Source organism: Terrapene carolina, unplaced genomic scaffold (assembly GCF_002925995.2).
Source record: "Terrapene carolina triunguis isolate 2854851 unplaced genomic scaffold, T_m_triunguis-2.0 Scaffold130, whole genome shotgun sequence".
Taxonomy (NCBI): domain Eukaryota; kingdom Metazoa; phylum Chordata; order Testudines; family Emydidae; genus Terrapene; species Terrapene triunguis.
Window position 1 is genome coordinate 21,822,505 of NW_020664481.1, and position 25,697 is coordinate 21,848,201.

At 46.2% G+C, this 25,697-nt stretch overlaps 1 protein-coding gene across 1 annotated transcript in view; it reads right to left on the reverse strand.

Annotated features, from left to right (window-relative positions):
* NLRC5 (NLR family CARD domain containing 5) overlaps window positions 1-24,260 on the reverse strand; it is a 76,858-nt gene extending 52,598 nt beyond the window's left edge. The window contains exons 1-9 of the mRNA XM_026652762.1: window positions 24,255-24,260; window positions 23,368-23,662; window positions 20,434-20,499; window positions 15,037-15,105; window positions 9,979-11,734; window positions 8,661-8,744; window positions 2,844-2,927; window positions 2,664-2,747; window positions 848-937 (exon numbers count right to left, since the gene is read on the reverse strand). Of these exons, the coding sequence (XP_026508547.1) occupies window positions 848-937; window positions 2,664-2,747; window positions 2,844-2,927; window positions 8,661-8,744; window positions 9,979-11,734; window positions 15,037-15,105; window positions 20,434-20,499; window positions 23,368-23,662; window positions 24,255-24,260 (2,534 nt within the window). The remainder of the gene's footprint in view (window positions 1-847; window positions 938-2,663; window positions 2,748-2,843; window positions 2,928-8,660; window positions 8,745-9,978; window positions 11,735-15,036; window positions 15,106-20,433; window positions 20,500-23,367; window positions 23,663-24,254) is intronic.
* Between the last annotated feature and the right edge of the window lie 1,437 nt (window positions 24,261-25,697).

Here is a 25,697-nt window from a genome sequence, read left to right on the forward strand (position 1 = left end):
AGCTCTTGAGCTTATGAAGCAAAAGGGAATATTGCAGTGGATGTTAGTCAAAAGAATCATTGGTCTCAGCAAGGCTGGCCGGAAGCTTGAGCAAATTGCTTCTTGGGGTTCCCCTTCTCTAGATACAACTCTCATGAAAACAGGAGCTCATTCCACTGATTGATCCAAAATGCTACGATTTACTGCAGCGACTTGGTCCTTTGCTCCAGCTGTGGCATGGAGCAAAATAACACAAATGCTCTTCTGCAAGATAAGTTATAAGAAGCGTCAGCAGTGATTTCAGTATCACATGTTTATTGCATGGAGAAACTTGGAAAAAAGCAAACTGTGTCCAACAGGACTTCATTAGAGCTATACTAGGGATTAATCTGGCTCCTGGAGTTTACCCATGGAAATAAACTAGTTGTAAGAGCTGTAATTTAAGTCTCCACTTTACCCAGTATCTTGGACATATGATAATATCAAAACCATTGTTCAAAGACAAAGCAAGTGCACAGCAATGCAAAGTGTTGCTTTTCCAGTAATTTTCGCTGGTTTATAACTCATTTGCACTGACAAGGAATCTCACCGGGTAGATATTGCATGTTTTAAAAACAGAGTTTAAATTATGTTACATATACATTTTACATTGAAAAATCAATGTGTGAAATGAACACGTAAGAATCAATGCCTTAATAATTCCATATTGTATAATGTAACTGAATCAAACTCCATGTTTCAACTTGTCAATAAGAGGAGAGAATTGAACTCAATTTGCACCAATCTTTATTACGGAGCAATTCTACTGAAAAGAGAAGTCAATTTTTAAAGTCAACAGTTAGAGAAATAAAGTATATATTACCAGTACCTTATATGTAGTTCAGTAACATTTGGACAAGTAGTGGCTCCCTTCGCCAAAGTAAGAACAGACTTCACCGAAATATCATTATGGCTTAAACTGGGGATAATAGTCAGAGCATCACAATATCAGCTGTTTGTATTTGATAGTAAGTCTCTTTTATTTAATACACAACCACTGCTTCTCAACACACACACACACACACACACACACACACACACACACACCCCTAATGAATTTGTTGACTATTTAAAACTATACCTGTTTGGTTTCAGCCAACAGACATTTCTGTCTGTTCGCAATTCAATTCTATTTTATGGACTCTTTCAAATGCAACTGCTGCCCCTGAGTTCAGAATCAGGGACACTTGATAGAGCTATAGGATAGTAAAACAGTTCTTCACCTTTTTCTGCTAAACAAAACACTTACTAATAATGTAGGTGATACAACAGGCATTTATGATAAAATATTTAATACATACAGTACATTTTTCATAGTTTGCTGTAGCAAAATAACAGATGTAAAGTACCGCACTTTAAAGGAATACACTCAAGATAAAAATCTTATGCTTAAAAAAATCTAACCTGTTACTAGTAAAACTCAAAAGATTTTTTAAAAATATAATTTCCTTTTATTTATGCTGTTTATTTAAGTTTTGGACTTCACTCACCCTGATCCTGCAAACACTTTTGCATGGGCATAAATTGACTCTGCCTGATATCAGTGGAATTGCTCACGAGTAAAGTTATGCACACGTGTAAGGGTTTGACGGAACAGCCCCTAAAATTAGATTGGTTTATTTGGTAAATTTCACTCTCTTCTTTTTTCAGTTGAAAACCTGTTTCACTGAAGGCTCCTGTGCATTACAAGGCCAATGCTGTTGTGTCAGGGTTTCCACTTTCCAGCCTGGCAGAGGCATGTTTGACTCCGATTCTTCTTCCCCCCTATATTTGCATACACAAGCACATCCCAAGAAAACATTTCTATTCATATTAGGTTCAGTAAAACCTTGAGGCTGGGGATTATTTTCTTTTTTAATGAAATCTAATGGTACATAACTTCCTAGATATTAAAACCAGGAGCGACTATTAGATTATTCCCATCAAATTTCATCCTCTTACTTCCATTTTGAGCCCAGTCGCTTGTGTTTGTGTTTGGCTAAAGCAGATCTTCTAGGAAGATAACCAGTTCTGATCTAGAGACCTCAAGAGGTGAAGAATTCACTGTTTCCTTTGGTAGTTTGTTCTAATGGTTAATGGAAGGGGCCTCAGGCATTGACTGCGTCTCGGCCTTTCCTGTTCCCCAGTGGCACACAACCGTTTAGTCTCCTGAGGACTAAAATGCTTTGGTTTAACTGAAGTCATTAGGTTCCATGATGTAAGGGTATTTGGGTGGAATTTGATGATCTGTGGTCCAGCCTTTTCAGTGCTGTGGGCCAGATGCAAGTTTTGGGGCACCTCCGCAGGCCACACCCAGGAATAAGTGCTCTACAAAATGGCGCCCTCCGTGCGGCATGACCTCACACATATTGTAATGGTAAAGTCCCACTGTGCAGAGGACACCATTTTGTAGAGCAGGTCTGCTAGGGGTGAGGGCAGACACCTTTGGGGGCTGGACAAAATCATCCCACAGGCCAGCCCATGAGCTGCAAGTTGGACTGCTCACCTCACTGTGAAAAATCTGTGCGCCTGACTGACCCCAGGAACTGCTGGCATTACTCCCTGACCTGATGTTGACCCTAAACTACTTGACCCTTCGATGGGATTATTTGCTTCTTCAGAGCTGACATTTTAAATGGGCTTAAGTCACTAAATCTCTTACTTACTCAATCATCTTTAACTTTTCCACTCTGGAAAGCATTTCAATCACCTTTCCCATGTCTTGGTCCCTCAGTCGATTGTCCTGCAAGCTGCAAATCAGTTTGCCTGGTTAATATTCCCCCCCAAAAATAATTCTCAGCTGATTTTAACAGCATCGCTCACCCCCAATAACGCAGGTCACTTACTTTATTTCTTCAAGTTGAAGGCAGTTTGGAAAGACTTCTGCCAGGCCAGTTAGCCCCAGGGCAGTGATACTACCACCAGTCAACCTGAAAAACACAAAGCAAATTGAAAATGTCGGCTCAGTACAAATCCGCCAGGCTCATGGCAGAAACAGTGTCTGGGATGTCTCTGGGTTCCACGTCCAGCATGTGACCAGGAGGAAGATGCAGAGGCGTGTGGCCTGATTCTGCTCTCAGTCAATAGACGTTACGCCCCTGGGGACAAAGGGCAGAACTGGGCTCCAGCACCATCACTTTGCTCTGCATCCATCGCAGCTTGCAGGAATTTGAGTTCCTGACATTCAATGTCCCCTCTTTTCAGTCTCTGAACAGGCAGGGGAAAGCCGCAGGAAGTAGAGGAAAATATACCCCAAACGGCTTCCAAACAAAAGCTCAACCCCGCCAAAATGAAGCTCTTCATCTTTCCCACCCTAAGCCCTGCCCACTCCTTTCTTTCTCCATCACCATGGACAGCACCCTCAGCGTCACTCAGCCCCATAACTAGGGCTAAGATTTAGTCACAGGCATTTTTGGTAAAAGTCATGGACAGGTCATCGGCAATAAATAAAAATTCATGGCCCGTGACCTATCCATGACTTTTACCAAAAATACCCCTGACTAAATCTCGATTTCTGGGGCCCTGCTGCTTCGGGGGGCCCCGCTGGGGGTTGACTGCCCCCGGCTGCTGCTCCCTGGGGACCGTTCTCCAGACGGCCTCCGGGCGCCTCTGGGGATGCTGCTCCAGCCACCTCGGGACCACTGTTGCTCGGGCGGTCCCCAGGGTGCCCACAGGACTGCTGCTTGGGCACTCCCTGGAGCCAGCCACACTGGCCGCTGCTTGCACGGTCCCCAGAGCCAGCTGCCTGGGGCCTCCCGAGCAATGGCCTAGGGGCCACCCGAGCAGCTGGCCTCAGGGCTGGCTGCTCGGGCAGCGCTGCAGTCAGCCACACCAGCCACTTCAGAAGTCACGGAGGTTGTGGAAAGCCACGGAATCTGTGAGAGAATCGCAGCCTTACCCATAACCTACGCATGGTCTTCGACTTGGCCCAGCCATCCCGAAAGGCCTGTCTACACCTACAGCGGCGCAGCTGTATGGGTACACACAGGCGGCGGGTATAAGAGGCCAGGGGAGGCCAAGCCGCCCCAAACAGCCTGCCTGCCACCTTCGGAGCGTGCTGCCGCCTAAAGGGTGGGCACCCTGGCTGTGGCCCCACCCACGCTTTGCCCCGAGGCCCTGGTCCCGCTCGTCCTCTTCCTTCAAGGCTCCGCCTCTTCCTGTCCCCGCTCCGCCCGCATGGGAGCCTCATGGCAGGGAGTGAAGAGTCATGCGCGAGCAGCTGGCTGGCCGACGGGCGGGTGGGGCCGGGGGAGGGTGTGAAGATGCGCATGCATGGGAACGGCCGACCGGCAGGCGGGTGGGGGGACCTGAGGGAGGCAGCAAAGCAGCACAAGCGGCAGGCAGGGGGGCCAGAGGCAGGAGAAAAGAGGTGTGAGCGGCAGGTGGGAGGGCCTCATGGATGAGGCGAAGAGGCACAAATGACGGGGGGGGAGGGCTCGTGGAGGAGGCCTCGGGGGGCCTGGGATGGAGCGTGGGTGGAGCTTCCAGGAGAGGAGGCTGAGCAGGGGCGGGTCTCAAGGCGGGGCCACCGTCCGGGTGCTCACAGCCTCCCCACACGGAGGAGTCATGCACCACCAATGCCGGTACCACTGCGCCGCTGCAGCACGTGTGGTGAAGACATTCTATGCCGATGGGAGAAAGCTCCGTCGACTTAGAAAAACCAGCCCCGTGAGCGGTAGAAGCTACATCGGCGGGAGAAGCTCTCCCACCAACACAGCACTATGCACACTACGCTTATGCCAGTGTCACTTAAGTCGCTTAGGGGGGTGGAATATTCACACCCCCGAGCAACATAAGTTTTGCCGACGTAAGTGGTAGTGTAGACATAGCCTAAATCTCACCACTTCTTCCTGCATAACATCTCTAAGATCCCATCCTTCCTCTCCGTCCACTCAGCTAAAACCCTAGCACAATGGGGTCCTGATCCAGGTGCTACCCCAATGCCAATGCCCCTTGCAGGCAAAGCATGGCTCTGCAGCACCCTGCCTCAGTTTCCCTTCTCACAGAGCCCCTTAAGAACTTCACACAGTCCAAAAGATAAAAACCAAATTCCCTTGCTGGGGTTCTACTTAATTAAGTCTAAATAAACTTGAAATAAATCTGCTTGGCATGTAGTTTCTCCCCTCAGATTCAGATGGTAGCCCAGACCTCAGCTCAGGGAGGTAAGGGAAAGAATGACAGAGCTACTAGAAGGGATCCTGAAGAAAGTGACTGGGGAAGAAGCTGCTGGAGATGTTGCTGAGAGCCCAGTGGGGAACGTGATGGAATCTAATGTTATAATTAAAATGTGTAAAAGGGAAGTCAACTGTATTACTTATTGTAAACTTCAGTGCCAGGGTTTGCCTGCTGTGCAATCCTCTCAGGAAAGAACGAAATTGCATTCATACTGATTCCTTTTAGTTTATGTGATCAAGAGACGGAGTAAGGCTAATGTTTACAATCAAGCATGCTTATGCTATCAAGTTAGTGCTGAAGAGTCAGTAAACCAGATGCATCGAAAGCACATAGTGTGAGTATAAGGACACTTGGCTAGAGTGGAATAATCACAAATGTAATTGTTAGGCTCAGTCATGCATACTAAGGTCCTACTGTGGTTGTTGAAACAAGGAGAACAGGCCTGGACTATTTACACAGCTGTTCTGGCCATCCGGAGAACAACAGTTCTTGAAGGGACTTTGCATTGTATAATGGACTGTTAAAACAAGTTTAAAGAGCACCAAAGATTACGAAGAGACTTTATATCAATTATATGAACTTTAAATTGGACATTTCAGCAGCTAGCAGGATGTTGATGGAGAAACTGCAAATTGAACAAGCAATAATTGCAAAATTGGCCAAGGGACGCACCACAAAGGGGTCACAGAAAGGGACTTGCGGAGGTAAGCTGCTGACCGGACCAACCAGTGTTCAAGGCGTGTCCCAAGATGGTTGTACCAACAGTTATGGCCTAACTTGTCTTACACTAGCTGGTGTGACAAGATGTATTACACAATGATTCAGGAAATTCCTAGTCTCATTTGCAAGAACTCAAAAGCTGATGCCTGGTTCCCTGATGGGATGGTAAGAGAGGATAACTCTCCTTTTGGTTGGACATTTTGAATCTTCACAAGAAGTATGAGTCGACATGCCAGAACCTCCAAAAAGAGGAACCAAGTTGGACCAGCCAGCAGAAATAGGATAAAATGACTAGTGTCCTTCAGCACATCACTTCTCAAAAGCCAAAGGCACCTGGAAGAGAGAAGACTGAGTTCCTGGGCCAGCAATCTCGGAGTCCTCCTGGTGACACCAAATACCTACCTCAGACAGACCACCTTTAAAGTCTCTTTCTATTTTCCAGCAGTTCAGGTTGCCTGTTAGCACACCGGGAAAAGACTATAGTTGTATCCATCCTTCACTCAATCTGTGTTTGCATGTCGAGTCCTGCTGTGGACAATTACTGAGCTGAAAGGTGATGTCTGAGCAAAGACCTAGTGATAAGTAACACACAGACTTTCTTTGGGAGATGTGATGGGGCGTCTGCCCCACACTGGTGAAGAAAGAGTTAAAAGCAGCCCTGGGGAGGCTGCGCAGCAGACAGCCAATCAGAGAGGGGCTGCAATGAGCAGCCAATCAGGGCAGAGCAGGCCCATATATAAAGAGAGAGACAGGGCAGTGGGGCAGTTCCCTCTTTGGAGCCCTGGGAGAAAGGGCTGGGTCCCTGAAGGGCTGAGGAAACTGCCAGCACCCTGGACAGAGCAGTGCTGAGCCGGGTCGGGGAGCAGAGGGAGCTCCAGCCTGACTGGCTGAAAGACTGAAGCCCTGATACAGGGGCAGAGAAGGTGCTAGGGCTAGACACAGCGTGTGGCTGCCGCTTAGAGGGTCCCTGGGTCGGGACCTGGAGTAGTGGCCAGGCCCGGGTCTCCCTTGCCCCCACTTGCCACTGAGGGGAGTGGCCAGTGAAGGGCTGCAGTTTGCCACTGAGGTAATTGGCTAGAACTTCGGGCTGCAGTTGGCCACAGAGGTGAGTGGCTGGACAGAGGACTGCTGTTCCCCCGGAAGGGAAGGAGAACAGAATGGGGCATGTGGGGCTGGAGGCCTGTGTCCTGAAGAGGATCCCGCCGGTCCTTGAGGCAACACAGGTCCGGAGCAGAAATCACGCAGGCGAGACACCACCGGAGGAGGGCGCTCTGCGAAAAGACAGAGCTAATTCCCAGAATGACCCGCAGGAGGCACCATGGTGGTGAGTCCCAGCCTGTTACGCGAGACAACCCAAATCAGTCAATTGGTCGCTTCCTGAAACGGAGTACCTAATTAGTAAGGAAGTATACATGCTTGCCACAGAATTACAGCATGTGTCTTTGTTTTGGAACAGGTTCCAACCAAGATTGTTGTAAAGTAGCTTTAAAACTGAACAAGTTACTGTTGTTAACGAAGATTGCAGAACTGCACATGTCTACCATAGTTAATGGTAGACTGCCTTTGAAGTTCTAGGTGTATACAGACATAAAATGAGACCAGGGTTAACCTCTGTAGCATAGACGCTTGCTATGACGATGGAACGGGTTTTTCCATCACATAATAAATCCGCCCCCTCTAGAGGAGGTAGCTAGGTTGATGGAAGAATTCTTCTGTCAACCTAGCAGAGTCTACACTGGGGCTAAGGTTAGCTTGACTACGTCTCTCAGCGGTGTGGATTTTTCACACTTCTGAGTGATGTTGCTAGGTCAACCTAAGTTTTAGGTGTAGACCAGGTCTAAGTGTGCAAGCTTCTTGTACTGGACTTGGTCTATCAAAAATGTAGGAGTTTATTTTAGGTAGTTAGGAGTGTTGGGTGGATCTTGGGGCTAAAATAACTCATTGAGAAATAGGTAACAAGGATTTGACTACTACAGGTCCATGGAGACAAATGCACCATGAAATCAGTGATACATCTGAGATATATGGATAATATTTTCATCCTCTGGACAGACGGCTTAAACTCTCTTATAGATTTCCACCACAACTCCAACAACTACTACCCATCCATGAAACTCTCTCTGGAACACTCCCACACTAGCATCAACCTCCTGGACACCACAATCAGCTTCAACAATGGAACCCTACAGACAACCCTAGACAAGTAACCCACAGATCACCACACCTACCTCTATAGACCATCCTTCCTGTGCTGTACAGATATTAGGGTTGGTCAAAAATTTTCCATTGAAGCTTTTTTTTCGGGGGGGGGGACAGACAAATAATTGGATTTTCAACTTAACTCAATATTTTGCAGAAAGTGTTTTCGTTTTCCTCAAAAAAAATAAATTGATTTTTGAAAACCTGAAAACCAAAAAGCTTTTGTCCAAAAAGTGAAAGAAAAAAAGTGTTTCAATCCGCTCTAATAGACATAAAGGATCATTACAGCAGGATAAGGTGATGCAAATCTTTTGCAGCTATCTCCTGGCATTTGGTAGCAATGCCCAAAAGGTACCATATACAATCATATTTTTCATGTATTTCTGTATTTTTGTGTTGCACTAAACAACGCAACAGATTATATTTTAGACAACATCACCCAGAGCAAAAGATTTAAAATACATATGACATATGACATAAGATTGTGGTACAAAATCCAAAGGGGAACCCATTCCCTATTCAGCACTAGAGCAAAGTAAGATGGGTTGACCCTAATATTAAATGCTTACTCTAGTTTCTTCAGACTCTTGATCTTCGGTAAGCTTTTGGAAAGAGCAGCTGCAAATTCGTCACCATATTTCCTGCTCCTAAAGCTAAAACAATAAAAAAGTGGGCTAAAACATGATAGAACAAAACAGAACTCTTTATTTTTTTCTAACATTATCTATGATCCAGCCACCTTATTGCATCATAATTATTTCTAAACATATTAGTTCTTTAAATACCATTTCAACATAATCAAATGTACAAAGGGGGAAAGACTTTATTGGCTTGGTTACTAAGACACTAAGGCTTGGTCTACACTTACCCCCCAAGTCGAAGTAAGGTACGCAAATTCAGCTACGTGAATAACGTAGCTGAATTCGACATACCTTACTTCGAACTTACCGCGGTTCAGACGCGGTCCACACGCGGCAGGCAGGCTCCCCGTCGACTCCGCGGTACTCCTCTCGTTGAGCTGGAGTACCGCAGTCGACGGGGATCACTTCCTGGTTCAATTTATCGCGTCCAGACCAGATGCGATAAATCGAACTCGGAACTTCGATCCCCAGCCGCCGAACTAGCGCGGCAGTGTAGACCAGCCCTAAGATACTAAGTAGCTGTTGCTAAACTGTGGAGACAGTCTGACTGAGCATTCTGCTAGTGCTATGATAAAGATAAGTAATTCCTTATTTAAGGACATTTTCTGCTCACGGTTATATCGGTGAGCAGTGAAAATCTGACTCTTATGAACTGGAAAGGCCTAATGGTTCCTGCGTGTAAAGCAATTGAAGTCAATAGAGTTAGACCAGGGATGAATTTTGTCTGAATGCTTTAAAGCTGTTATTGGAGAAATAGACCATTTACACTATGGTAAATTAGTAGCACAGAGTGACCTGGAATGCACGCAATCTTCAAAGTGAACTTAGCACTCATAAAAGGTATCAAATTGATTGAAGTGTCTATTTTGCCCCGCTCCCCCAGCTGTCAAGTACCAGCTTTAGCGATGAGATGGTAGTTCACTTTCCGTCTTTGATCTCTCTGCTGAACCTGCCCACTGCAATGGGGGCACCTGTCCAGTAGAAACTGGACTGAGAAAATAAACGCATTTCATCTACAATATCTAACAGCAATCAGAAGGCAGCAAATTTCAGTCGCTATCAATGCTGGCTGGCTGTGAACCAGCAACCCAGAAGTGAAATGCTTGGGACTTCACGGTTAGATATCTGAGCCCTCCATTGATAGGTAATTTAGATACCCATTTCCCATTCATTTTAATGGTAAATGAGCATAGAAATCCCTTCAAAATCTCAATCCAAATGCACATGTCTTTCATGCATTTCTTACCTCAGATGCTCTATACTTTTACAGTTGGCTAGAACCTCCAAACAATCTAATTCCATGGGGCAGCCTGCAAAATCCAAGTGAGTCAAATCCCGGCCACAGTTAATGATGAAAACCAAAGCTGAAACATCTAGAGGGGTCAATCTAAAGTTTCTAAATTCATACTTGAAATTTAACTGGCTCCCGACATGCTGGGCTAATTCAAGGTCTTGTGTTTCGTAAGTGCAATGGCACAGTTCAATTATCTTGGGGCCCGTTAGATTAGTAGCTGCCAGCTTCTTCAACGACTGCAAGATGGCAGCTTGCTTGTCCCGCACCCACACCTGATTTCGTTCAGCTAACTGGGTGAGGAACGTCCGACACTCTTTCGAAGAGAGGCCTGAGAGAAAGATGTGAAAATTCTCCATGAACTCGGTCCTGGCTTCATTTTTTAAAGTCCACTTTGACTTTAGAGAGAACTTTTTCTTCAGGTAGCTTCCGTCGATTGTGTTATTTATCATCAGGTTCAGTGCAGCAAAGAACTCCTGAAGACTTAAGTGCACAAAGGCATGGCCGGCCTCTGGGAGGCTGTCACTCCTCTTCACCTCAAAGACAGTCAGCAACCCATGTAGGGAAGCGAACTCTTTCACATGCTCTGGGATATCATCAACGTAAAACACTATCTTCTTCTCTTCCAGGCCTTTCAGTGCAAGGTCACACAGGCCCAAAATGGCCGTCCGGTGGTGATTCAGCTGCGTGTCTTCACTCACAGTGCCCTCTGTCTGCTGTTTACTTATAAAGATGAGGAGCATTTTGATATAAAATTGTGTCATGGTCTGAGGAAGCTCCACCTTCGACAAACGCTTCCTCAGCAAATATTCCAAACAGACGCAGACGATGCAGCACAAGGCAGGGATCAAGCACATGCTCAGAAGCTTGCTGTTGTTTTTCAGGTGAGCGATGGCCTGCTCTTTGAAGGAATGTTGGTGGAAATAGTGGCTGGCATACTCTTCAACCTTCTCGTGGTCAAATCCCCAAATTTCTGCCAGCAAATCTGCTCTGCTTAACAGAAAGTCGGGTAATTTCTTAGGCCGACTGGTGACCAGCACCGTGCACCCAGGGAGAAGTTTTCCAAAGCAGAAATTGGCAAACAGCTCAGATATGGACATAGGCCTGTGGAGGGCAGGGCTTACACAAGGCGAGGATGGCTGGCCTATGTTCCCCACAAATTCATCCAGCCCATCAAAGATGAACAACATGCGCTGGGCGTTCTCCAGGAGGTGCTGAAATACGGCATCAGGGCTATCTTCTGGCTGAAGGACCAAATCAAACAACAGCTCCTTTAAAGTCAGCTTTCTGCTGATCAGATTCAGCTGCCTAAACTCAAAGAGAAAAGTAAACAGAAATTGATGCAAAGCTCCTTCTGCCCACTTCTGGCAAAGCCGATGCATCAGCATGGTCTTTCCCATCCCCGGTTTGCCAAACAAAAGGATAACCCTGGTGGTACCCGAGCTAACGACACTTTCAAACAGGTCTGAGACTTTCACAGCCGTGTCCACACATTCCTCTGCTTCCTGCATGCCTGCCGAGTCCTCCCTGGGTTTATCTGCTCTCTCCTTTAGTCTGGAAGCTTTACTCTGCCGGATGACTAGGTTGACGAAGGCTTGGCTGAAAGCTGGTGGCTGTGCTTGTCCCAGGACAGCTGCTACCGCTGCTCTTTTATTTTCATACCTTTGGCACATTGAAGCAATGATGAGATGCCGGTACCTTTCAGCTGAATCTGAGAGACAGAGAATGACAGAGAGAGAGTGTGTGTGTGAGAGTGGTAATGGGAAACAGCTAGATCAACTTCATGAAAAGTGATCTGCACCATAATAAACACGGTGAGACCGTGGAGCTGTGCCAGTTCATATAGGATCTGGCCCGTTGCTTAACCACTGAAATAGACCCTGATTGTATTGGGAGGTTCATGGTCTAAAGTACTTCCCCCCGCCCCACCCCGGCCCCGATCTATTTGCAAAGTCCATGTGATTCTTTACCTATGTAATTTTTTTTTTAATCCATGCTTCAAAACATGCATTTAAAACAATAAATCAATACCACAGCCCTCCAATTGCAGAGCAGTATATCCAGCCCAGCAACCCTACACCAAGTAATTAGTAAACAAAGCAGCACTCTTGTACGACCTTGCAATAACAAACCACGTGCATACACAATTACATAGTGTTATTTGCCCAAGTAGCGTATCTTCCATCCTCTGCCTCATGGACCTGGTTTTGTGGATTCATACTTCTCCCTCACACAATATAGGGAGTAAGACAAGCTCACAGCTCAAACAGAAGTTACGGGCTTCATGCAGAAATTACTGGATGTGGCTCTCTGCCCTGAGTTGTGCAGGAGGTCAGATTAGATGATCATAAAGGTTCCATCTGGCCTTAAAATCTATGGAAATTAGCCAAGGGTTAGAAAAGGTCCCCATTAGGACCCCAGTGGCTGGTTCAGAAATACACAAAGTATCCCTGTCGTCTTTCTCATCAATTTTCTGTATGGCGCTCAGACCAGTAACACACTGATTAACTCTGAGGAAAGGTGTTCACTGTTGAGATCCCTCCCAGAGACTGTGGACTATTTTTATTTCAAACATTTCCTAGGGTGTTTTGTTAGGCTGCCAAGAATGCAGGAGACAGAGGGACAGATAAAGGGCAATGACTGGAACCTAACAGGCGTTCCCTCCCTCAGGAGGGCAGAGTCCCTTACAGATAGCATCTGGATGTATTTCTCTTTTTTATTATAGATAATGTAGGTATTGATGCCTATAGTTAAGGTTGCCTGACACTTCCCATTATAAGACCCTGTTTTCAGTTGCTTCTAACTTTGCCAAACATTAACCATTCAGGCCGAAATTTCCCATGCTGGGTGTCTGCCTCAGGCTGAATTTTTTTTAAAAATTTCAGCTAAAATGGCTCAACCATCTCTGTTTAAAAAAAAAAATTCTTCCAACCGCATCGCTGAGAAGCTGTAGTATAGCCATGCTTTGGAGCAGGGGGACTTAACATTTGACTTTTAGGTGGCCTTTTGCTGTGCCTGTGAAAATGTGTCCAAATTTGGCCAAGTTATTAGCCTCTGAAAAAATCTCAGTTCCCACATGCTTAGTAGGACTTTGTTAGCGTTTGGCAGCTAAATTCTCTGGAGGTTACATCTGCACTGAGGACGCTCCGTCCCCTCACAGCTCCTGTCTGTGACCAGCCTGCACGTGCGCCATTCCCACGGAGCAACCGAGCACGCTCCGGCCAAGGCTGCAAGGGATGAGCTGGGACTTCCCTTGACATTGCTCCTCCTGGCAGCTGACGTAGCGCCAGGCACTGGAATTGAGAGCAGGGAGACTCTGCCTCTCCTGTGTTCTCAGAGCTACCCTTGCTCGTGCCCAGGTAGCATGGAGGAGAAGGAAGACACAACCTGGCTCAAATGCAGGGAGGTGAGGAATGGGGCTGGGGGAGGATACGAGCTAGAGCCAGAAGGGGAGGAAAGAGGCAAGAGTAGAGAGGGGCAGAAGATGAGGTAGGAGTCGGAGCTGTGGAGGGGTCAGGATAGCTGCAGGGGTGGGACAAAACAGGTGCAGGAGCAGGGGGCAGGAGCTGGGGTGTTGATAACCAGGTTGGGGGGGTGGGGCTGGAGAGGGAGCAGAAGGAGACAGGGAGAAATGGTGGGGGGGGAGGGGGCAGAAGAGTCCATAACTAGAGCTTACTTGCCTCCAGAACCTGGAATTGAATCCATGAGTCCTGAGTCTCAACATTGCCTTGCTGTTTAGCAAATAGGCGTGAAAAATACAGGTAAAATGTGTGTCCCCACCCCCCTCTAGGGGCAGGTCCACATAAAAGATAACAGCCTTCTACTGCTCCCAGCTACTCCATTAGTTTGAGTGGTAGAGGACTGTGCTGTGGATCTAAAAATCCCAGCCAGGCTGCTGCCCCAGATAGAGAATCAATACGGTTCCATGTGATAGAATTTTGCTGGGTTTTATTTTTTTCGATTATTAAGTTTTTTAAAAACCCTAGAAATTATATTTTTTTAAAAACTAAGTTAAAAGAATGTGAAGGTTGCAAAGTCAAGCACCCAAAAGTTAAGCAATGCCAGAATTAGGGTTGCAACCTTATCTCATACCCACCTTGTGCATGTGCATTATGATACAGTCTTTCATTACAGCCATGAATTTGGATCCTGAGCTGGGATCAGAGTCCACCCCCTCCAAGCTGAGAGTTGTCTCAATCCAACATTTTGCTTTGCACCCATTTCGGTTTCCAAACAACTCTCCGAGTTCACAATGTGGTGGGACCAAGGCCTTGTTCCTGACCTCCTGAGACATGTCCCCTCTGAGAACACACTAGTACCTACTGGAAATGCTAGCTAGCGCCCTACAACCCTGCTCTCTCCAGCCCCTCTGTTGCTTCCTATTGTGCACCAATGTAAGTCAGCTATAATTTGGCCATTCATATTTTGTGGGTGTTGGCTCAGGCCCTATGGCCAATGTTGGTGTTATTCTGTCTCACCTACAGTTTGTGGAAATTAAATTCTTCCTCAATTTCTCTGGGTTTTGAAATCATACAAGTGCATTTTCAAATGTGCCACACTAGCTCTAGTGGCTTATTGGAGTTTTGTAATAAACTTGCATGTTTCCTGAACTAGTTCCCCAGTCCAAAAAAAAATAAAATAAAATCGTTCATGAATAACAAGCTGTGAGAGACCTTCTGGGCATGTAATTCCTTCAAAGGGTTTTTATTCTAGATTATTTTAATCCATCTTTTTCCAGAAGGGTTTTTAGTGCACCTCTGAGCCAGTTTTTTGCAAACGCCCATTGTCTTTGTGTTTTTTTAAGATCAGTTGCATATTAGATAATGCAGCTTCTCAACACAGGCTTCCCATAATGAGGCAGGATGATTTCTTGGTGCTTTTGATTTATTTACTGGCATGCAAGAAAAATAATGGGCACTTGGGTCGATACTATATATGACACATACAAAGTCGATAACTTGGCATTTCCCCACAGATGAACATGCTCATGCACCGTTTGCGAAATCCACATACCTAATCGTTGCTGTTTAGACTCTTTACCATTGGGATGAGAACTGCTTCCATGACGACGCCTTTCAAGTCCTGAAAGTTGAAAAGCAGCAAACATATTAATGCAGCATTGTGAGCTTGAGATCACATGGTATAGCATCCCGTCAACAACAGCCAATCAAAACCCTGCAACTGCTGGGGAAAAGCATGTGTGCAGTGCAGTCATCTATGGGGATGGATAACAGAATGTCAACGTCACCTGATTTGTGGAGATAACACTCATTTGTGCTTCACGTATCGGGGGAGGGTGTAAATTCTGTCACTTTGATCCCATAGTTGACTGGATGCACAACAATGTAAGTGTAACATTAGAGGCTGTTCGTGGGTTTGAATATCTTCATGGCAACACTTTAAATTAAAAGGGGTATTTATAAAAAAAAAGTGTTCAGAATTAGAAAATGGTAGTCAGATGTTTTCGATGGATCCTTTCACCATCTGTTAAGAAGCATGGTGCTAAGACATATTGATCACCAACGCGTTAACGAGACCGTTCTCTGAGGGACTGTTGCAAAGTGCACTGAGTCTGCCAATATCCATTCTTAGATTCCAAGGCCAGAAGGGTCCACTGTGATCATCTAGTCTGGCCCCCTGTACAGTAAGAAGTAGGAACTTCCCTGAATTAATTCCTGTTTGCACTACAAGTGTTTTAGAAAAACATCCAATCTTGATTTCAAAATTGCCAGTGATGGAGAATCCAATTGTTGCGATGGCTAGTAGTCCTCATTGTTCCGTATTGATTGTCTGAATTTATCTAGCTTCAATTTCCAGTCATTGGATCTCGTTATATCATTGCCAGCTAGGGTGAAGACAATACCAGTCAGCCTCATAAGTAGTGCCCACAGTGCACCAGCTGCCTAACAAACAGTTTGCTTGGTTAAAGTGCCTCAACATTCCTAATTGTAATTTATATCCAGGTTAAAAAGCAACATGTTTGATCTGATTCTCTGGAGGGCTGCCCAGCGAATTGGGGTTTGATCATCTTACACTGGTCCCAATTGGAGCAAAGCGCCAGCCGCAGTTTGCCACACACAGAGGCATGCGAATGGATTTCTACCTGAGCACTGGGGCGTTGGATGGGGGAAGGTAACACTGAGCCATGAAGCGGGAACCCACCAAAGTTCCAAGGACGCTGTGGCTTGGAATTGGGAACGGGGGAGCCTCATGCAGAGGGACGTCTTGAAAGCCTCCAAAGCTCTTTCTTGGGCTCATTAGAGGTGGCAATTTTTTGTGTGCAATCTAAGTGCATATTCCAGCCTCCCCACAAAGGCCATTCACCTTTAACAAGGCAGCCTTGCTCTGGATCAGGGAGAGAGGAGTCCCCCTTATGAGCCATCTAGTTACAGTAGCGTTTTCAAGTGTCCATCACCATAGTACGGCCAGGCACAGCAGGGGCCGGATTCAATTTTGCATCTAAATTTTTCTCCCTCGGCTCTTTTTCTTTAAACCCTCTTTCCTAAGCAAGACAGAAACCTAATGAAGACTGAGCCAAACTTCCCAACCGATGACCTTCATGGGTGTTTGAAATCAGGCAGAATGAGTCTCCCCCCCCGACCCGGGGATGTCGCCTAGCCTCTTGTGATGTGTGTGCGCAATTCCCCAGACCCTGACAGAACTGGGTGGCGGAGTTTATGGAATCTGGCCTGTTACAATGGAACATGGTCACAGCTCTCTCTCAATCTGCACCCTGACCCAAAAGCCTTTCCTTAGATTTCTTCCGCTGCTCCTTCCAGCTGTCTGTCTCTCTCTTACAATTTCTGTCTGTTTTCAGTTTCTCTGTGTTCTGCCTTCCCTCCCTTCCATTCCCGCACACGCCTACTCAAAACAATACTCAGCAAAAGCTCCTGGGTGGGTTCACATACTCCTGCTGGTTTAGGCTGGGGTTTATCCTTACAGTTATGTTAATTGAAAGGTGTGTTCACACTTATCGATCTCAGTGAGGTTTTAACTCACTCCATACACCTAGCTCCTAACATTACCGATAAAGGATATCATTCATTGCTATTAGCGTTTAAAAGAGAACTGGATAAATTCATGGTGGTTAAGTCCATTAATGGCTATTAGCCAGGCTGGGTAAGGAATGGTGTCCCTAGCCTCTGTTTGTCAGAGGGTGGTGATGGACGGCAGGAGGGAGATCACTTGATCATTGCCTGTTAGGTTCACTCCCTCTGGGGCACCTGGCATTGGCCACTGTCGGTAGACAGGATACTGGGCTAGCTGGACCTTTAGTCTGACCCGGTACAGCCGTTCTTATGTTCTTATGATAGGAGCCCCAATTGGGATCAGGCCCCCCCATGGTGCAAGGTGGTGCACACATATATAGTAAGAGGCAGTCCCTGCCCCCAAGAGCTTACAATCTAAACAGATATGAGCTGGGCAGATGAAATTGTAAAGGGCCAGGACTTTGCCATATTGAGGTTTTGTGGGTATACAGAGAAGAGAAAGAAGTGGATGCAAAGATATAGGGATTGTAGTCTGGTAAAAATCCTCTCAATTGTACATTATATAAGGAAGTAGTGAGAGGTGGGTTGGGTAGGATGTGGTTTTGAATACGTAAAAGAGAGCGATTCTTGCAGATTCAGGACTGAGATAATAGATCCAAAAGCTGCACTCTATACCACAGACTACAGCTGCACACTGTACCACAGAAAACAGCCCACAGTATCCTTAACATTTCCATAACCACACTGTAATTTAGGCATATCGGTCCCGATTTGCAGTCGTGTTTGTACACACACAAATGCGGGCCGACTTTATGCAAGTGCCAACTCCGCGTGCATGCACAGTTCTGGGGATACAAGCATTGCATGGCTATCTAGCTGTGTGCGTAAACCCTCAAGTGCAAAACGTGGGTGTGTGTTGCACATGCACAAATTACAGGATATCAGGGCCACTGGCAATAGTGACTCAAAGCCACATTCTGCCTGTCACCCTGCAGGAGCTACATGTGCCTATGAATTTGAATCTCAAGCTATGTCTACACTAGAAACACTGCAACGGCACAGTTGCAGGAGCTCTTCCGTCGCTGTAGTAAACCCACCTCTCTGAGAGGTGGTAGCTAAGTCAACAGAAAACTTCTTCCGTGGGAATTGTTCACACCCTTGAGCTACATAGCTGGGTTGACCTAATTTTCCAGTCCTTAGGGTATGTCTACACTACAGTGACTCTACCCACATAGCTGGGTAATGTAGTGTAGTCCAGGGTGTAGATGCAGCCTATGTTGACGGAAGGGTTTTTCCCATCAGTGTAGGAACACCGCTTCCCCAACGTAGCTGCATCTACACTGGGGAACAGATCGGCAAAACTGTGCTGCTCAATGGTGTGGGTTTTTTCACACGCATGTCCAGTGAAGCTGTGTCAACCTAACTTTTAAGTGCAGACCACACCTTAGCTAGTCTCTAAATTCACAGACCCACGTACGCCTGGCTGGAGCCATAAGCATAAGTCACCGTCTGAACCAAAGGCTCGGAACCAGAGTAGGCCTGGCTTTGGCAGAACAGCAATGCGCCAGGTGTCAGCGAACCAAGTAAGCACATTCCTGACTGGACAGGACTGTACAAAAACATACCGATCTCTCAAATAACTGTGTAAACACATTCTTAAGGGATGGTACAAGTACACACCGACCCCTCGTAAGATAAGGAGGGGATGACAGGATAACGGATGAGGATGTTCTAACTAGTAGGTAAAAGGGTGGTAACTAACATCTGGAGTGTAATATGTAACTTGTTTGTATCCATGTATAAAAGGAGAAGTCCTGGGGGGGGGGGGGCATCGCTGTCCAGCCTAGGGGACAGCATCCTGGTGTGCTGATTTTCCTAGTACCATTGTCGTGGGCATACGTGTGTGAGTGTACATTTAACCATTGAGTCGGGGCACTAGGACTGTGCTTTGTCGACAATAAACCTGGCCAAGTGCCTTCGTCACCAAACCACGCCTGTGGTCTTTCTTTCCAAATAACACTGAGGTCTCCTGAAGGGGTAAGTGGCATTAACTGCTAGTGCAGCTGGCATCAGAGCTCCGAGAACAGCAGCACTAAGTAGCCGTAACAAGTTAGCAGCCCTAACAACTCTCCTCAGCACTTAACAACACTAATGGGAACTTCCTAGGCAAAATGGAGAGCACGGTGGACTTCTGATCAATTCTTTCTCTACCATGCAAAATCACACATGAAAATCACACTTGGACACTGACTTTTAACCTGCCTGTCCCTGGCCAAGCACAGAGCCCTGCACAGCGATCAGCTTGCACTGTTCTCAGACACTCATTAGCACCCTAGGTTTCAAAAATTCAGCTCTACAAGCTCTGTCTGCCGATTTCTTCAAGTTGCAGAGCACAGAATACAAAGGGTTCGTTTCAGCATTTTTATTTCTACTTGTGTACACCTTTGGGACGGATGCAGCAATGAGGTGAGAGCTTTCTAGATGAAAGCTAACCCACATCCAGCAGGCTTCGTCGATTGATGCTGGCTTGTGGAACAATTGCCTCCCAGCTCAGGAAGTGATAGTGCTGCAGCACTACTAACCACAGCCTTTCTCCACCTGCTGTAATTCTCTTCATGAGGGTGGGTGGGGAGATGTGCTGGTGGTTTGATTTTAGAAACCAGACACCGTTCGAATGAGAGGCCCCTACTGAGTTTCTTCAGCGGTGTAACACCCATCCAATAATACACAAAGCTGGGCACACTGATGGCCATTAAACGACTTCCACGAACCGCATTGTGGGGTCATGGAGCAGTCTGAGCCTTTCCTGATATATTGGATTAAAGGCCTTGGACTGACCTTTGGACCACAATCCATAGCCAGGACACCAGGCCGCCAAGCATTAAGCATCACTAAGTCAACATAAAACCAAATGGGTTTCCTCAAACTAACCCGCAGTGAGGCCAGTCATTCAAATGCAGTGAATTAGCCAGAGGGGCTCATGTTATAATGCCCTGGGGCTAGGAGCTTCTCTAGACTGGAAGAACAAATCAGTAGACCGTTGGCGAATACAGGGCTTATTGGCCTTTTCTGAAACACGCAGAGGGAAATCAAAACCTTGGCAAATAGCTGAGACGTGTAGAGAATGAGAGAACACAGTACAAGCGGGTTTCCTCATGGGGCGTTTCAGTCTGGGCTCAGTTTGTGGCCTACTCTATGGTGCAATGTCCTGGTCTTTGGCTCCGCCCCCACGTAGGGTTGCCAACCCTCCAGGGCTGTCCTGGAGTCTCCAGGAATTAAAGATTATGTCATGTGATGAAACCTCCAGGAATACATCCTACCAAAATTGGCAACCCTACCCCCAAGACAGCTACCTCACAGAGAGCTGGGAAACTCCTAGAATGTTATCCCCTTGCATTCATGCCATAGACACCAGGCTTACCTGTAGGTTGAGAAGGAGACTGCGTACTTGCTTCTGCAAAGGCTTCTTGTTTCTGGTTTAAATTACCTACAATTATTAATTTAAAATAAAATTAGGATATTGCCAGTGCCTCCCTCTAACGTGCTCCAAATGAGTTAGGCTCACCTGTCTGTGGCATTACCGTCCTGACAAAACCAAAGGTATGCAACATGCAAACACACACACACAATGCTGCAAAGGAAACCCCGGTATAATGTCTGACTAGTGTCTGATAATCTGCTGAGTTGCAAACAGGCATGGGGCACTGTGGCCTACCTCAGATGTGCCCTGACTCTCAGTTCATCTTTAGTTCCCAGAGAGGTGTGAAGCTTCAACTTTTACACAATGCAGTTTGCTCTGGCTCATGATGGGACTCACAATATTTGCAGTGCTAGACCTGCCTCAGCCTAAATTTGACTCAGACGCACATTCGTTAGGCAACCTGGTTACTCATGAATCACCTGGTTTCAGCACCACTCCAGTGCAGTAGCCTGGAGATTCCAGGCTGATGCTAAAGTTTCAGTTTGCCATGGATTTTTGTATTGATGATACATTCATGCATCATAGTTGTCAAGGCAAGGGTAGAGGTTTCAGCAGCTGGTGGAGAATAGTTCAGGTTTTGGTTATCCAGGAATGTGTGGGAAATGTTTTTGGCTTGTGAGATAAGCACAAGTGCTAAGCTATCAGCAGCTAAATAGTTAACAATATAGAACTTATTAGGTGTCAGAGTAAACCAGGGCCTCCCAGAGGATTCAGGGGGCCTGAGGCAAAGCAATTTTGGGGGGCCCTTCCATAAAAAAAAGTTGCAATACTATAGAATACTATATTCTCATGGGGGCCCCTCCGAGGCCAGGAGCCTGGGGCAAATTGCCCCACTTCCTCCCCCTCCCCCCCGGGCGGCCCTGGAGTAAACACCTCAAAGAAATAAACAGGTGTTTTATTTCACAGCTGTTGCTTTAGGCTGCCTGGCTGCAGATTCAGACAGACATCACTACATTGGTTTCTACGTGGCTTCCATTTGGAAGTTTCTCTTCACAACCAGAACAACCAGAACATTTTTCTTTTGAAATGAAAAAGACTTTGGAACAAAGTTCTGTGGCAAGGAGAGGAGTTGGGGAAACTTCTGCAGAATCACAGACCCAGTTCAGGGTAAATGGTGATCACTGTATCACTAGTGATGAGTGAACCTCCAAAGGTTTGGAGCTTTGGTCTGGATAAAGTTCAGCATTTATCAGAGAATCTTTGGTTTAAAAAACATTAGACTCCCAAGAACAGACTCTTTTTGCTGTCATTGCCAACATTTGCTATTTCTGCTCGAGCTGGAAGTACAATGAGATCAGTACAGTATTTTGGTATTTCCATTTCCAGGGCCCAGCTGAAAGCAGGAAGCAGAGAGATGCATGTAGAAGGTCTCTGCATTGTACTTGCCTGGTACCAAAAGCCATGAACAATGACCATTTTAAATGATTACTTAATATTTGTATTACAGTAGCACTCAGAGGCACCCATCAAGATAATTGTATGAGGCACTGTGAAATTAGGGTGACCGGAGAGCAAGTGTGAAAAATCGGGACAGGGGATGGCAGGTAACAGGTGACTATATAAGACAAACTCCTGAATATCGGGACTGTCCCTATAAAATCAGGACATCTGGCCATCCTATGTGAAATAAACACATGAAGCCACAACTCCTGATCTAGAGATTTTACAATCTAAGAAACTTTAAAAAAACACCACCACTGAACTCTGAGGCTAAAACTTGTTTTAGCTTGAACTCTGGAAGAAAGTACAAGTCAATTCTTATTTTTAGCCTGTAGCTAGATTTAACTTTGTTCCCCTTTCCTTTTCTAGGTGGGTTGCTCCTGGTGCACTTGGCTAGTCATGGAGGCAAACAGGGTTGGTGTGCAATAACAAGACTGCTTGCATGATCTGTCTGCTTAGATGAGCTGTCAGTTATTTGCATAACCTCCTGCTAAGTAGGAAGCTGGGGGCTGAGGATATCCAACAGCTAAATAGAGAAGACACCCTCGGTGAAATCCTAGATCTACTGAAGTCAATGAGGCTCAAGATTTCACCAAATGTGTCAGGAACTATTCAGTAAGAGTTTGGTGTCTATAACGCTCTGTGCGGTGTTATTCATTGTCAATGACGACAGCTCACGTGGAGCATCTCCCATATTCTGCTGTATGGATCAGACTGGGAAGAAATTTCTTTTGATGTTTTCAAAGGGAGAAAACCACCTCACAACTTTTGGAGGGCTATAAAGATTGTGGGATAAATTGTTCCAGCGGGTGAGACATTCACTTATAATGATTTAAACAACAATATTAATATACTTATGCATGTAAAATAAAATGACAGATGTATGTACTGTATCATTATCACTCTTTGTCCTCTCACCAAAGGATCGGGATCCTTATGGGGCAGAATACATTGTCATACCACAGTCCCAGTTTGGACTAGTCAATGCCCTGAGTCCTTCCAAAGAGATTTTGCCTCTGAGGACATTTCTAATTTGGGAACTGGATGTTCTGCTCATCCAGAGACAGGTCCTGAGCCTGGAAGGTATTGCACACTCTCAACTCCCAGTTAGGTCAACAGGAATTGAGAGCACTCAGTATCTTGCAGGATCAGGGCCAGAATGAGCAAAGTGGACACATGCCAAACTGATCCATTTACTGTATCATCCATCCTAAAACATCCACTCCCATAATGCAAAATTCACTCCTGCCATTGCTCTGCCGAAGCCACTGGGCTGCACCAGGGACAAAGTTAGCCCATCAGCTCTACTACAGCTAGACCTAAGAGTGGTGATGCTAGGGATCAAGGTTCTGGGTTCTTGTTTGGGAAGAAGCCAGTGGGGACTGTTTCAGTGTGAACTGCTGCTGATCAACCCCCCAGCTCTTTCTCCTTTACCTTCTCCTGAGGCACTCATGAGCTGTATCTCCAGGTCCATGGGGAGGTTGCATTCCATGCAGACGCACTGGATAAACTGCTTCCAAATGATCGGTCCTGCATTCTCAAGCGTGTCAAGGAGCAACAAGACCTTTTCTTTGCAGTCAGTGATCCCAGCCACGTGACTCAGGTCCATTTGAGGGAGGAAACATTTGGCTTTCATAAGCAGCCACTCAGGGGCATGACTCAGGGACTCCACCAGCTGTGGCTGAGCGTTTGCTATGGCCCTCTGGAGATCCATATCCTCCATCTGGGGCTGGAGAGAAGAAACCGGATAGGTTAGTAGTGAAGTTGGGAACAATGGAAACCTGCCTTTGCCCTAACACTTACAAATCACTCCTGCCTGGTGTTTGGTTAGGCTGCTTATATAAAACCCCATCTCTACTGTTCCCTTGTCCGTCCATCTCCCCACCATTTGTCTGTTGTATTATTGTCAGAATCCTGGACTAGGAGCTCTTTGGGACAGGGACTGTTTTCGGAGTGTATGTTTGTACAATGCCTAGCACAATGCAAGGCAATCCTTGTTTTGGGGGCCTCGGGGGCTACCGCACTAGAAATAAATAACAGAAGCAGGGTTGTGTACAACTTCATCATCAATAACTTCACTGCTATGGCAAGTTGGGCCATAGTTCACAAAGTGTCATAACAACAGAGCGGCTGGGAGGTTTTGGGCGCCAAGAGTGGGGTTATATTTTCCTCTTTAGGGGACTGATGCAGCCACTTTTAGTCATGTGCCATGGACTTCAGTGGGAATTGTGACATGTTCTTGGCCCATTGGGTGACACAAAACCACGTCCGTGTTCTACTCTCACAATCTCTTCTGCCCTACCCAGCTGAAGATCTCCTACCTGCATCCTGAGACGGTCACTTTCTTTCTAGACTTTTACATTTTCAAATGTAACTGTGGATTCTCCTCCATTTCCTGTGGCATTACCGACCCCCGTAGACGTCACACTTTCAATAGACATCGGTTCTCGGATGCATGTTTTGTGCATGTAAGTGGATGCTTTGTCCTGTGCAGCCTCCTACGGGGAAAGAAGTGGACTGTTGACAGAGCAGGATATAAACACACATGAATAAATACAAAATGCCATATGCAATTACAAGCGTTTCAGACTTAGGAGCTCTGTCTAGGAGAGCAGCAGAGGACTGGTAATGGGCTACAGAGCCTTTCACCTCCAGGTGAACAGTTCAAATCCTACCCACGTGAGTGGTGACCAAAGTGTTTTGCCATGTGATGACCGGGCTGTGAGAAATGAGTTGGTAGACTCAGTCAAGCTCCTTACGCATCGGGTTTCATACCAGTGTGTGTGAGGCAGTATTAGCTAGAGATTAGAAGAGGGCAGAACGGGATTCTATTTTCAGCTCTGTCACTGTGTGAACTTCAGCAAGACACTTCGCCTTTTTGTACCTCAGTTTCCACATGGCGATAATAGCAGCCGAGGTGCTCTGAGGCCTAGTTCATGCCTGGACGGTGCTTTCAGAACCTTGGACGGGCGGTGCTGCAGAACTGCAAAACTCTAGTAAAGCCACCAGCCCACACCACAACTGACTCTAAATAGCATTCGTGTGGGCTATTTTGGCAGGGAGGCTAAGAAAGGAAGAGGCCGTGGAGACTGAATTACCTTCTATCCCCTATTGGGAGCGGAAGCGTCCTTCCAGGCTCAGGGCTGAAACATACTGATGGTGGCTGAGAGTGGGGAAACTTGTACTGTTAATCTGATACCCTTCACTAAGATTATTTAATCTATTTTAGGGTTTAATATTGGCCCCCATCTCTGTAGTAGCTGAGACTTCCCCAGATACTATACTATACTACCTATACTTTGGATTTGTCTCCTAGGCTATTCATCTAACATCGTTCACCATCGGTCATTTCACTTGCCAATTAAGGAGATGAGACTGGATAAATGAGTCGCAGCAACAGCTTGAGAGTGCATTTTGTGCAAGTCGGGGAACATTCCATGGCAGAATTGGTTCTGTGCAATTCTGGGAGCATAAAGATGATGGGAGAAGAAGTGAGTGAGTTTGCAGATCATGGGATAGACTAAGCGCCTGATCCAAAGCTCATTGAAATCAATGGAAAGACACCCATCAACTTCAGGGGGCTTTGGGATCAGCCTTACAACATTGCCTCTATTTCACAGAGGATGTGCATTTTTTGGCACAATCAGATTCTGATCTCAACAGGTGGAAATGCAGGGCAAAGCATTAGTATTAACTCACGGATACAGAGTTTAGAGGTGTACAAGTGTCAGGAGTGTTAAACTCGAGATGAGAGTTGCTGATGT